At 43.5% G+C, this 14,704-nt stretch overlaps 1 protein-coding gene across 2 annotated transcripts in view; it reads right to left on the minus strand.

Moving 5' to 3' along the window:
• Positions 1–2,785: 2,785 nt before the first annotated feature.
• Positions 2,786–14,704, minus strand: part of WASHC5 (WASH complex subunit 5) — a 326,030-nt gene continuing 314,111 nt past the window's right edge. For both annotated transcript variants that reach the window (XM_069220734.1, XM_069220733.1), the window contains exon 29: positions 2,786–3,193. In XM_069220734.1, coding sequence (XP_069076835.1) covers positions 3,137–3,193 — 57 coding nt within the window. In that variant the 3' untranslated portion in view covers positions 2,786–3,136. The remainder of the gene's footprint in view (positions 3,194–14,704) is intronic.

Consider the following 14,704-nt stretch of genomic DNA (forward strand, 5'->3'; position numbering starts at 1 on the left):
CAGAAAAACGAAACACTCCAAAAGGAATTTAAAACAGCACTGGCAGGAGATGAGATCTGATAAAGGTGGAATATGCATCAGACACATCCGGCTGTCGCATAAAACTCCAAATCCAAAGGCAACACTAAAGTAATTATACAGTAAAAACAAAAACAGTGGCGCTGAAGGGAACTAGCTTGTGTGTGGATGTGCTCCTTGTGAGCGATCAAAATGATGTTAGACAAAGTGAAGAGAACCAGTGGCCTAAACAGGCTTGCCCACTGCCCCATGCTACATGCTGTAGTGGAAGGAAACAAAATGTGAATGACACAACAGACCAATGGATGACGAGAGGTGGCTGAAAGCCCCCATATGCAAGTATATTATACATACTTTAGTAAAATCTAAAGGTCTTGGCTAACACCAGACCTAAATAGCTGATTGGCCCTGTGCATGTCTATATTTTCTTACTGAGGTTTCTTTCGAGTTAATTTTGACTCTTATTATTTATTTATTTATTACACAGTATCATAAGGAGTGACATCACAGTAAATTGTACTGCCTTATCATACCCCCTGGAAATAGGCCAATTTGATAGTGAATCCAAGATAGAAAACTTTGTTTTAAATATTATCTTTGAATACAGATTTGTACACAAGATATAAACATTCCTATCAGAATCACACATGGGTGTTGATATTTGTTAAAGCAAAGCACTGAGTATTTTAAGCAATACAAGTACCGACATTTACGAATAGCACATGCAGTTATAGACACGTAATCAACTGCTTAGTGTAAAAAATAAATAAATAAATAAACAATTGGACATTTATCCTGTGCAATTAAACATACTTCCTAAGTTGACGTCACACAGTGTGTAGATGCAATATGGTGACCCTGGAAGTATTGTGAGTACTATTTGGTCACTTGATAATTTCTAGCCTTCCAAGAAGTCTACCACATTGCACCTTGACGTCTATGGCAAACATCTTGGAAGGATCGACAGTAATCTCCCAGGATGTCTGGCAGCAGCTAATGGCTTTTCCAATGCTTGCTAAATTGCATCACAAGCATTGCAAAGTCGGCTGTCCATCTTGTAATGTTATTTTCTATACTTTCATGATGGCTGCCACATTACACAACAAGATGGCCATCTTGAAAACATACAAAATAATGATCCAACATGGCCAGTCACTAATACTGTTTTGTGCTAGTGCCAGCGCAAAAATAAAAGCATTAGCAAAGCCAATCGCAGTAAGCTATCCCTGGTGAGCAGGAGAAGGAAAGGAGTGACAAGTCTCCAAGCTACAGCAGTGCTCGGTGTTGGGATGGAGGGCAGAGGAAACTCGAGAGAGCTGATGGGGCATGGCAGCCGATGATAACCGGGCTGGGTGGGGAGAGAAATTGTGGTGCGCGAGAGAGGGAAAGTGTACCTGAGAGAAAGTGAAAAGAGAGCACAATGTTAAGTCCCAGTGCCGCCGTCAAGTGCCAAATCAGAAATGCCACAAAAAAATGCAGAACTAAATATCTCCCTGACATCAGCAGTGGAAATATCCACCAATCAAAAAATCGCTTTGACATCTAATTTGTCTGTTAGTGGAACAAACACAAGAATGGGGAGGAAAGCCATCAAAGCAGGAAATTGAAGCAGTCAAGAAAGCTATCCATTTGTGAGCAAGGGACCGACCCAAGGCCTATTCCGAGTATGTATTAAAGTATGGAATGCTGTCTGCGAACAGATAGATAAAGCTTTCTGCAGCGAGACTTCAAAACAAAACTTGAAGACTGGAAAGCTGAAACCTGAAAACTTGATGTTTGGAAAACTTGAAGTCTGGAATACCAGCCACTAGTAATTACACTGGTATTTCATCCCGCCAATGCTAGGCAAATCATCCTTAGCCTCACCCAACCAGGAGCAGTCCAGCCTGAATTGCAGGACCCGCCCCCTCAGAACAGAAACTCGAGCCCATACGACATGAAGTCTATACTAAAATAACAGCATAAATATAATCGCACTTAACAAGAAAATAACATTTTAGATTTTCTTTTCACTTTTTTGTAAATCACTGTTTTTCAAGCATAAAGAAATAACGTGTGTTATAAACGCCTTTCATGTCCTGGTGGAAAATGTTATTTAATCAGTCAAAATACAAGTGTCTCCATCAACCTACTGTGACCTTGTTAAACCCAAAATCAGGCATGAAAAGACAAATGGTGGGCAGTTGCTTCAGCAACTTCAAGAGCTCCAAAAGCGGGGCTGCGGATGTTAAAAACAGACCCGCAGGGAGCACACTGCAAGTTTAAGGGTACACAGAATGCACGAGAACAGCCACGGCGCCAAGACTCGGGTAACAATGCTACTTACCGGTATCCCCTCCTGCTGGGGGCGAAGGGTGGACCTCCTCTAGAAAATGTAGATTTTAAGCCCTCAGTCATGACTTATGTCTCCAATAACTCGTGCCCTAGGTTCATATAATAGCGTGTCCACCATGCCCCAGTGAAGTCTGTGTCCGGCCGAACCCCTGTGCTCCTCTCGCGCCACTCAACGGACCTGAACACACATGTCCACACCGTGGCACCCTCTACTGTGGACATGTTCCGCTAGAGCGAAACCTAACCGGCCCTTTGATAAGCAATGAAAAGAATCCGTGGCATTAGCGGTTTACTTATAGACGTGAGACGTTTAGATCAGAGCCACCTGCCCGCAAAAGCCCATTTTCCCACTCCGTACCTTATAAGATGCTTTACTTGATGTGGCTGCATCATCAAGGATTATTTTCAGAATGTCAAAGAACATGCGCGTGGGGTCTTTTATTGTCACTGTTTTATTATCATAGAAAAGCTCAACTTCCACAAATATTTTTATATCAGAAAACTAAATGAATCTGTTTGCAAGAGAATCTGTACACACTGAATTCGGGATTTCCGATAGTACATGTGGAGCCAGAAACTGTGTGACTACTGTACACTCTCTAGTGCCTTTTCCTCACTTGTTCGGCACTTTTATGATCTCACCAAGGACTGGCTCCACACACCGGTGCCGTGGGCTGCTGTCACTGACGGGAGTCTTGAAGACTGCGTGGGGGAGCTGCAGCACACCTGCCTGGGCCTCAAATACCCTCGAGGGGCCGGAATCCAAAAAATAGTCCTGTTTTGACTATAGAATTGTCCGGAATTCGTCAACGATAAAATTGGGCACGTGTGCTTCAATAACCTGTAATAAAAACACACTTGTTAGAAGGTGGCTTCAGAAACAACAAATCCCACTGCACCAACTAAGAAAGTTTGTTACTGGAACAATTGTGATAGGACTTAGAGTTTATCAGCAAAAGTCTGCACAGCCAACTATATCACGGTTTCTCTGATGCTGCAGTGAAAAATGCTGAAAGTATGAGAACTATACTGGAGTAAATTGAACAACAGTGGCCACGGACACCGATGTGTGCACTCCTGCCTATGTGTGATCCGCAACACGCCACACAAAGCTTTGCTCAACTGGTAATTATGGTGTGTTACACACAACTATCTGTTGCATTCAAACATTAGGTGTATTATTAGCACCTGAAAATGAGCAACCACATCAATAACACTTTAAAACATCACAATGATTAAGAGGAACAGACTACCTAGTGGTATCGTTTAACCATCATTGTCCATAATCCTGCAATGCCCTCTCGGTGGCGAGAACACAGATTTAGTCCAACGTGTCAAGCAACCTGGACTGGAGGTATTTCTAGGGTAACATGATTGTAAAAAGGGTGGGGTCAGTGTGATGAAACTGTAAAGCAACAACACTGTTAACAATTTTGCACAGCACGACTGTTACACCAAAGGTGCAGTGGGCACGAGGGTTGTATTCAGAAGAGCTTCTATGATGAATAGTGCAGACTTTTAGGTTGAAAAGCCAAGTCTTTAAAAATTCTCTAAAAGCAAAATGGTTTGGTGGGGACCGCAAATGTATGTGCCGCTCTTTCCATTCTTTTGCGGCGCAGATAATATCAAGGATAGACAAAGCTAGTAGGTCTCACCTTTGGGACCTATTGGCTTTGCCAATGGTTGTTAGCCAAATAAAGTCGACAAAGATAGTCTCTCAGTGATCATCTCTGGCAATCATACAGCCACTGAGAGACTATCTTTATTTGTCGACCTGCACCTCCAGCCCATTGTCCAGGGACTTCTATAATTTGTTAAGGACACCAGTCACTTCCTTCAGATTATTGAAAAATGAAACCAACATTTGAAGATGATGCTCTTCTGGCTACATTTGATGTTACATCATTATACACCAATATACCACAGGAGGATGGGCTTATGGCATTATATGAAGCTCTTAATAAAAGAACTGAGATAAAACTATCAACAAACGTGTTTACCAACTGTGCAAGAGTTATCCTTAAATCCAACAATTTTACCTTTAATGGTAACAACTATCTGCAGACACAAGGGAGTCCCATGGGTACTCAGATGGCTCCTTCTTGTGCAAATATCTTCAGGGGCAAACTGGAGGTCTATATATGTGCGAGTTCTAGCATCAAACCACTGGTATAGCTAAGATACAGTGATGATATATTTATAATATGGAGTGCAGGAAGCAGTACATTGGAACAATGTAGAGTTTTTATCAGCAGTATCCCTCTTACCATCAAATTCATCAGCAGCAATAAACAGAAGCATCAACTCCCTGTTCTGGATGCGCTACTCACCATTCATGAACAAAAAATTATAACTGATCTGTACCACAAGCCTACAGATGCTCATTTTTATCTAAACTGGACTTTATGTCACCCAAGCCACACTAAACTCAGCATCATCTACAGTCAAACACTCAGAATCCGACACATCTGCAGCAATAAGGACACCCGTAAAGACCATCTACAGGAGCTTGTTACATTATTTAACAAGCATTGGCTATGCCAATAGGTCTCGCATTTGTGAGAGTTAGAGCTACTGGTGTTGTAAATTACAATGCCTTTTATTTGTGTTTTTGGTTTGGAGTTTAGTGGATGTTTGTATTGGTTAGTGGAATAAGGCATTTTGTTTTGGAATTGTTAGTTGTGGAATTGTGTGTGGTTCATTTGTGTTGTGTGTAGTCGATTTGTGTAATGGTATTATGTGGATGTGAGATTTGCAGAGAATAGATAGGAAGACATATAGTGACAGTTTGTGTATGAATTGGTGAATTATTTTGAGAGAGCAGTGGAACGCGTGTGTGAAAGAGTGAAAAAAGGGTAGGGTATGCGACAGACGTATAAACGAATATTGTTTGTGTGCGTGCAACTTTAAGAAGAGGAGTAGCATGTGTGTTTTAGTGATGTTAAGTTTAAAAATGTATAGGAATAAAAGTGTGTTTGAAGTTTTGATTTTAACTTTTTGAGAGAGGTGGGAACAGTGTGTGAGAGCAAGAGATAGTGGTGAGAGGGTACGAGAGAAGGGACTTTGGTTTTGTTAATTAAATTGTATTAACTCTAAGTTAGTGTAGTTGTGGGCAACTTTTTGCTACTTGTTTTTAATTATGATTGAGAGAAAAAGTAAGAAATGGTGTGTGTATGTTGTTGAGAGTGAGACAGTAAGCAATATATTTTTAGTGTGTGAGAGGTTTTAAATGAGAAAGCAAATAAATATTTGTGGTAAACTAATTAAAACAGAGAGTACAGACAGGGATGGCTGCTTCAAGGAGTGGAGAGAAGAGAGAGGTGGCTCCTCCATGTAGAGGAGGGGACAGAGGGATGGGGTATTCTACAAGGAGACTAGAGCAGTGTGGGGGTCTGGAAGAATGGAGAGTGTAGCTGGGACTGTGGGTGAAGAGACGGACACCTTCAAAGAGCTGGGGTTAGGAGAGGAGCTGCTGCTGTGGGAGACATGACTAATGGGAAGCAGAGACAATGACTTGCGCAGATCGGAGAAGCTGTGTGCAAAATCCGTCAATATTTCAACCACAGCTCTAAAAATGCAATCACCATTTGTACTTAATTGAGTAATGTTTGTCTACAAGCTATTAAAAAGGCAATTAAGCTAATTTTAATATGCAGCTCCCTAGGAAACAATGTAACATCTTTATAATACTAAACTTTCTCTTACAACAACAAAACTACAGGCCTGCCGGTAACTCTTACGCATGTGTCTTTTTACTCAGCACAGGGGTTCCCATTTATGAAGCTGATATATTGGTCCATGGTGTGCTACACATTATAGTTAGCCGCACTGCCCTTGTAGTAAACTGTCAGCAAACCATAATAAAATAAATACAAAGGGAGGTTGTCTATTTGCAGCTGCAGTTAAAGTACTGATGGATTCTGCACAAAGCTTCTATGTTTTGCAGACTGAATTATTTGGGCAGAAGTAACTATAAATATCCCAAATGATCAGCTTTTCAAAAATAATTATTTTTACATCACAAACTGAACATCAATATTATTTAGTTTTAGTAAATGTTATATTTGCTTCGGCATTAAAACACACTTACCTAATCAATAAGTGACTTATTTAGTCTCAAGAGTATCAGCCCTTTGTTTTTACAACATGTTCATAGTAAGGATTATAGGTTGCTTTACATTACATCTAGCTGCGTTGCACTTTTAGTTGTCTACAGCTAAAGTTTATTCAAATAAATACACATGTTGGTTAGATGCCTGCGAAAGTCAAAGAAAATTTTCAATGGAAACCAAATGGAGTTAACAAAAGTTAAGACTATCTATATTCTTTCCTTTCACCGTTTCCCAGTGATTTTGCAGTTATTAGTGGACCATGTATCAAAGACTATGAACCAGACACACCCTTTTATTGGTCAGTCTTTTCTCAGGAGCGGGTTGTCTCCATCCTGAAGCACCTGCTCTGAATGCCAAAGAGGTGCGGACAATTTACTTTTAAGTAAGGTGAGAATAAATCTCAACACAGCTTCCTGCCACATAAACCTAACGCTGAGCGTACTAAAAATAGAAAGAGCTACAACGGCTGGGTCAAAGGTAAATAATTTTCAAATAGGAAAACGTGTTTTAATAAAAACTAAAATATGTAATTTTCAAATTCCAAAATATAATGGGTTGAGTGTCTATTAGAGGCAAATATGTTTTCTGAAGGACTAGTGGGGTTGGCACATAGTAAGTTCCGTTGTACATCTAAACAAGGCAATTCAAAGTGCCACTGTGAGCGAGCAGGAGCAACACAAAAGGAAAAAGAAGTTTGCTAGCAGTCAAACGTATCGGCAAACGTGCAATTATCCATATAACAGGGTTAATGGCCAAGGCGGCAACACAACTGCACCCAGGAGGGACAAACGTAAAGCATTTACTAATGAAAAGAAAGGATTTTTGACGGGACAACCCACGCACGAGTGATAGTGATGGGCGTGCGGTGGGCGTGGTTAAAAGCCCAGATACATACCAACACGTCAGAAAGCAGCGCTTGCGCTCTGCTATGCTAGACCTAAATAGTGAGGCTATCTGTAACTCATATTGCAACAATTTGACAAGTCTTTGCAGTTACCCAGGGAAGCACTTATTTGGAATACCAACAGAAGAAACAAAAGTTACAGAATACCGTTTGTGGTTGACTATCATCCATCAGCTCCCAACCACAGAAATATAATGGAGACAACTTTTCCCTTGATATCCTCTTGTGAAAAATTGCTAAAGGTTTTTCCAAAACTGCCTGTCATTCCTTACCGCAGAGCTCCCAATTTACACTCACTTATTATGAGAGTTGAACTTAAGCAAGCTGTAACAAATGCAGGGGTGCATTGCTGTGATTCTAAAAGGTGTATCATATGTGAATACCATTTAAAAACATCACTAGTAACTAGCTCTGTTACGAGAAGGACCTATAGAATAAGGACGACATCTTACATGCAGCTCAACTTGCATTATTTATGTGATTCAGTGTCAACGCCAAACCTGTAAGAAAACAATATGTAGGCCAAACAGTGAATTACCTCTGTACCCGATTCAGGAACCACAAACCATCAATAATGAACAAGAACCTAGAACAGTCTGTAGCCACTCATTTTAACCTTGTGGACCATTTACTATCAGATTTGAAGATGTTCCCTGTGAAACATGTCTTAAAGGAAGAACTACTGGACATCAGAAAAATCGTCTGGATGTGCCGTTTAAAGTCACTGCATCCAGATGGACTGAACATCACTAACAACACCCCTTGATTACTGCATATCTGAAGAATTCCCAGGACTGCATATCTGAAGAATTCTCAGGATTGCATTGATTCCACATTTCAAATATAATCTTCACTCATGATGCTTTTTGAAAATCCAGCCGTGTCAGCTGTGCAGCCACTGAGCAAACCATCTTGTACTACCCTCAGGAAGGTGGAAGCCGGAAACCAAAATGTTGTAGTGGAAATATATATTTGTTCTTTGCTGACTCTGTAGGAAAGTACCCTCTTGGCATGGTTACCCCCAATTGTTGCCAGCTGTCAGTGTGTTTTGACTGTATTCACTGGGATCCTGCTTACCAGGACTCCAGTGACTATGCTCTCTCCCTCTAATATGGTTGTCCAGGACTTTGCACACCCCACAATTGGCATGCTGGTGCCCCTGTGTAAGCCCCTAGTATATGGTACTTAGGTACCCAGGGCAGTGGGGTGCCAGGCGTTCCCCATTGGCTGTAGCATGTATGGTGCCCCCATGGGGACCCATGCAAAATGTATCTGCAGGCCTGCCATTGCAGCTTGCTTGAAAAGGTGCATGCACCCTTCCACTACAGGTCACTGCATCAGGTCACTATAAGTCCTCCCTATGGTAGGCCCTCCTAGGTAAGAGGGCTGGGTGTAGGTACATGTGTATGAGGGCACCCCTGCATGAGCAGAGGTGCCCCTGCGAACTCCAGCTCCATTGCACTGGACTGTGTAAGTGCTGGGAAGCCATTTTACCTGTGTACTGGACACAGGTCACTCACTACCTGTGTCCAGCTACATAATGGTATCTCCGAACCTAGGTATGTTTGGTATCAAACATGTTGGAATCATACCCCAATACTGTTGCCAGTATGGGTTGTATGACTCCATGCACTCTGGGGGCTCCTTAGAGGTCCCCCAGTATTGCTACTACCAGTCCTCTAGGGTTTTTGCAAGTTGTTCGCACTACTGCCACCTTCCAGATGGGTTTCTGCCCTCCTGCTGCTTGACCAGCTCAAGCAGGGGAAGGCAAAACAAAAGATTTCCTGTGGGAGAGGGAGGGAAAACCCTCTGCCCATGGAAATAGGTGTTACATTGTTTGGGAGGGGTAGCCTCTCCAAGCCCCTGGTATGCTTCGAGGGGCACATTTGGTGCCCTCCTTGCATAAATCAGTTTGCACCAGTCTAGGGACCGTTGGTCCCTGCTCTGGTGCGAAACTGGACAATGGAAAGCGGAGTCACCACTCCCCTATCCATCACCACCTCAGGGGTGCTGCCCAGAGCTCCTCCAGGTAGCCACTTGATTCTACCATCTTGAATCCAAGATGAGCAGAGGCCTCTGGGAGCATCTGAGTGGCCAGGTCAGACAGACCCCTCTTGATAGGTGGTCACCCTTCCTGGGATATTTAGAGTCTCTCTCTCGGTGGGTCTTCAGATTCGATGTGCAAGATTCCAGCAGGACTCTTCTGCATTGTTTACTTCATCTTCTGGCCACCAGGACTACAACTGGACCCTCCAGGAACAACCAATCTGCAACTCGAGCAACGACTCCGCTCTGCAACATTGTTTCTCCAGCTCCTTCCAGTAACTACATTTCCCTGGCTGTGCATCCTCTGAGGGCGACGAGTCTTCAACCTGCACAAGAAGCAAAAAGGAATCTTCCTTGGAGTGAAGGAGTCACTCCCCTGCATCCGCAGGCACCAAATGCAACAACAACTGGCTGCGTGGATCCTCTCTCCTCCGCAACTGCGTGGATCCTGCATCACAGGTCGTGGTCTGGAGTGGTCCCCTTGGTCCTCTCTAAAAGCTGTCCAACTTGGGAGACAGGAAATCCTTGCCTCACCTTGCAGGACAGTGCTCCAGTGCACTACGATCCTGCATCTACCATTGCTTGTTTGCTCCTCCTCCAAGGGATCATTAGGCTCCCTGTGGCCCTGATCCCCAGCACTCCTCCCTGCAAAGCACAGTCTCCTGCCTGGTGCTCCAGCGACGTGGGACTCCTCTTCAGGTGTGCTGAGTGGGCCTCACTGCAACTACTGTGCCTGTTGCCCGTGGGTCGTCTGTGGGGGCTGCCTCCTCTTCTTGTGACTCTCCCAGTTGCTGAGGGTCACCTCAGACTCCCCTACTTAGGTCGAGTCCCCTGGACCATGCAGGTCCTCTTCACCCTTACTAAGCCTTCTTCTCAACTTTTGCATTTGCCAAGGCTACTTGTTGTTTTTCTAGCACCACTGACCGACTGCATCATGACCGCCAACGTGGGACATCACTTGCATCACTTCTGGAACTCCTCTCCTTCTGTGCTGCACTGCTGACTTTCTTCATCCACCGTTGATCTGGTCCTGCATCCACAGAAGGGTGGGTAGTGGCTCCTGCCACAACCGGACATTCCAACTCGAACTGGACTTGGCCCCCTCACTTTCCAGGTCCTATTCTGTCAGGATCCACCGTTGGTTCCTTCCAGTCTTGTTTAGATCTTGCACAGTCCTTTTCCAAAGTCCTCCTGTTGGTTTTGGAGAAAATCAGGTACTTACCTCTTCTCTCCTGGTCGCTGGAGGTCACCCTGGTACTTACCTCTTGGGGGTTCCTAGTTCCTGTAGCTCCCCTCTACTGATTCCACTTCCTTGGGTGAGGAACTGCCTTTCACATTCCACTTTTTTGGTATATGGTTTTGCCCTTGTCTAGGGCTCTCACGGTTTGCTATTGCTTTTACCAATGCCTATTGCTTTCTACGCTATTTCCTGATTTCTAATGTGTATATAATAGTGTGTTTACTTATCTCCAGTTGGGGTATTGCCTATACAGTATTTTAGTATTTGTGTTACCATAATAAAGTACCATTATTTTTGTAACACTGTGTGGTTCTTTCATGTGTGTAAGTGCTGTGTGATTATAGTAGTACTGCGTAAGATTTGCATGTCTCCTAGATATATATTGGCTGCTCATCCACAGCTACCTCTACAGAGCTGTGGCTTCCTAGACACTGCCTGAAGTTCACTAATAGGGGATACCATGACCTGGTATAAGGTGGTAACACCATAGGTGCTCACCACACACCAGCCCAGCTTCCTACTGAGTCCATCTGTTTGAATCACTTCTTTCTTAGACACATACATACGTACATATATAGATATATAAACATATATATATTCACTTAAAAAAACAAAGGTTACAGGGATGTTATAGTTAGGCTCATGTTTTAATCGCACAAAATCGTAGAAATTCAGCAGTTATAGTTACAGTTATCTCAAATAACTATAACCCCCGCCCTAAGGTAACTATAACTCACGTCCCCGTCATGCAATTTTATCATCAATAACTTTTAGCAAATGTTAGTGATATCAATGATGTCATAGATGATGTCATCAGTGATGTAATATCTGGGGTAATTAGAAGTACTTGGCAAGGGCTATTTTAAAAAAATTCTATTTTCTAAGTATAACGTCCAAGTAACTTTTGTTTTTTTTCAGTGAATTTCTATAGTTCTATGTTTTCTTTAACTATAGGTAATTTTATCTACTTTACAATAATCCAACTAACCCTGTGCTGGCCTTTGGCCATGCGCGGCAGGGTTTGGCATGGGCAGGCTCTAAACCTGCACCACGGGCCGCCTCTGGCCACGCGTGGCAGGGTTGCCCTGCTGCCTATACCCTATAAGCACCCAACACAGTGCCACGCAAGGCCAAAGGCAGCTTGCAACTTACCCCTATAAACACCTAACCCCATACCGCGCATGGCCCTGCCAGGGCAAAAAAGCATTTTATTAAAATTTTGCAGACATTTGCAGAGGATCCGCAAATCTGGCGATAAATAAAACAAAAATCTGTGGTCTCTTCAATATAGCGTCCAGGTGGGCCAGGTCCCGGGGGCATGTGGGAATATTAAAAAAGGAGTGGATTGCACAGGGCTCCCCTCCTAGGACTCTTTTGAGCTCCGGGGACCACCACCTCCCAGGGGCTTTTTTTAAATCTACATTTTTAACAAGTGAGCAAACCGCTCCTTTTAAAACATTTTTGTCGCATTTGCTTATCGTCTGCGATTTTTGTAAAAAATGTTTAAAAAATTGGGTTTTTGCCCTGCCGAAACCAGATGGACCCCAGCACCAAAGTATTCCTACCCTGTACCCTTTCTTTTTAAAAAATAACTTTTGGGGAGACTCGGCTTCACTTCCTGGCTGAAGTGTTGGCAGCCAATCAGCCCTCATCATGAGATCACCATGAGATCTCAGGGATCCGCGAAGGCTCTGCATCCCTAGATATCTATATTTCTTCTTCCTTTAACATCTTAAAAACTACTGAACAGATTTATACCAAATAACAAAAAGCACGATTTGTGCACCAAGATCTAGTTTTCTTCCATATTTAGTATAATTCTGTTCAGTGGTTCGGTCTGTAGTTGTGTCTAAAGACTCTATGGGAAAATGCATGGGGAAAACGTGTTTTGGGACCCCCCTTTTTCTCGACCCCAGCTTTACGAATCACACCAAAACTTAGAGGATAGCAGCTGAGGTGCGTGGCTAACTAGTTTTGAAAATTTCCTGAAGATTCGTCAAAAGGCACAAAGACACACACACACATGTATATATATAAAGCAAAAATAGGAGCACTTGGTGGGTTGCATTACCATAAAATCTATTTTCACCATCCAACAGACGTGTTTCGGCAAATGTTGCCTTTTTCAATGTTGATTGCACACATGATGACACATATCACATGACCAGTTTTTAAATCAGCCTGCACATCCATATTGGACGATAAATTAAAATGCGCAGTAGCTCTAAATTCCTCAAAGTACTCTAAGGTATAGTCTCACTAAAAAGGGCAGGACCCATCAAAAGGCTTATCTATGAAGGAGGCCTGTGCATTGGCAGAAAATTCTGTGAAGTGCATCCATGCATGTCACTGGTGCCAACAGCTCACTCCTGCCAATTATTAGTATCTAGACCAGCACGGGTAACATATTTGGAGATGCCTTGACCATCATAAATAATCTGAGCCAAAGAGGCCCAAACGTCTTCCGGGACTGCTGGTAACATCTCGCTGGCTATGTCACACAGGACATGAATACAATGACCCAGTAAGCAAACAGCATTATCCACCTGCAATGCGAGACTGGTGGAGTAAAACATACATTTGCCAAAAGCCTCACTCCTTTTGGATCAGAAGGAACTGAGTGGAATGAATTGGGATTGACTTTACTGGTTGAGGCCTGAACCACAAGGCTCTCTGGAGTAAGATGCTGGTGCAAAAATCAGGATGGACAGGCGCCAGCCTGTGGCACCTGGCCACTTGCTTATTACCTCATGGGCAGGAACAGGGCTTTAACCAGGTCACTAGCAAGGTATGGGTGAGGGCCTCATTAACAGGAAGCAGGGGAAGTAGCTGACCCCTGCAGCACAATTTCTTTTAATTTTGACTGAGGACAGCTGTAAATCTAGAATCTCAACTGCCCTCATGACTACCACTACAAATGAGGCCATCTCTTCTGTTGGTGGCCCAAGTAATGAGTCAAGCCCTGCCTCTTAGAGGTGTCAAATCCAATGACCTCTTGCAAAGTCATGTAAAAAGCATTGACCGTGTAGTTATATGGTGGAAAGCCATATCCACCAACAGCCCCATCTACTTCCTGAGCACCCCTTAACCTGACTCAGAGCCAAGGAGATAAAGGAGCCTCTGCTGGTGTGGATGCCCTGGTGCAATCTTGTAGTGCGAAATCGGTTGAGACTGAGTCGAAGCTGGTTTGGCATCTGACATCAGAATCAGTACCAGATTCCCTTCCGGTGCTGGTGGCATTGTTGCGGGCATTGACATAGAAGGGACAGGTGCAGATCTTGGAGCCACAGTGGAAGCCTTTACCACTTTTGGTATGAGGCCCAAAGCAGTTCCTCCAGGGTCAGACAGTGTAGAGTATAGTCCCACCGGCAGTAACCCAGCTTTGAGGTCCTGCATTCTGAGAGCACCAGAGGGAACCAGATGCATTTCAGAAATTTTCAGCATGGTCTCCTTGAAGGTTTAAATATGTTGCAGCATCCCAATGGCCTGGGAAACTCAGGTGCACTTAGAACTGCTGAAGCATCAGGTCTTTGACTGGAGACCCTCTGAATGCCTCACACCATGACATTCTTGCGTCTTATCTTTATGTTCAGTGTGTTGGGATGGGGGTAAGTCACATTTCTATTTTTTATGTTTACACTTGCACTTACATTTTGATTTACCGGAGAATTTCAAGGACAATAATGATACTTGCAGAAATGGCTTCTACAGCAGGACTGAGTCTGTGTCTACAACTTGAAGAGGGAGTGGGACTTATGCAAAGGCCACAACTTCTTCCTGTGTTCAGCAACACACAGATTCGCCTCCTGGTCCCGGATCACCTTCGGGTGACTGAGAGGGAGATTTGCTGCACAATTTCAAGGTGAGCATAAGCCCACACACCAATGACACACTACGTGCGGGTCCTTGAATGACATCTATTTTCTGCAGTTGCAGCATGGTTTGAAACCTGTAGATTTGGGTGGGGGACTCATTCTTTAGCACAGTGGGATTCGCTTTTTAGAAGTCGCTGAAGGTTGAATAAATTGAGAGTGGAGCTCTAATCTGCAT

The sequence above is a fragment of the Pleurodeles waltl genome, chromosome 2_2 (genome assembly GCF_031143425.1).
Source record: "Pleurodeles waltl isolate 20211129_DDA chromosome 2_2, aPleWal1.hap1.20221129, whole genome shotgun sequence".
Classification (NCBI taxonomy): Eukaryota; Metazoa; Chordata; class Amphibia; order Caudata; family Salamandridae; genus Pleurodeles; species Pleurodeles waltl.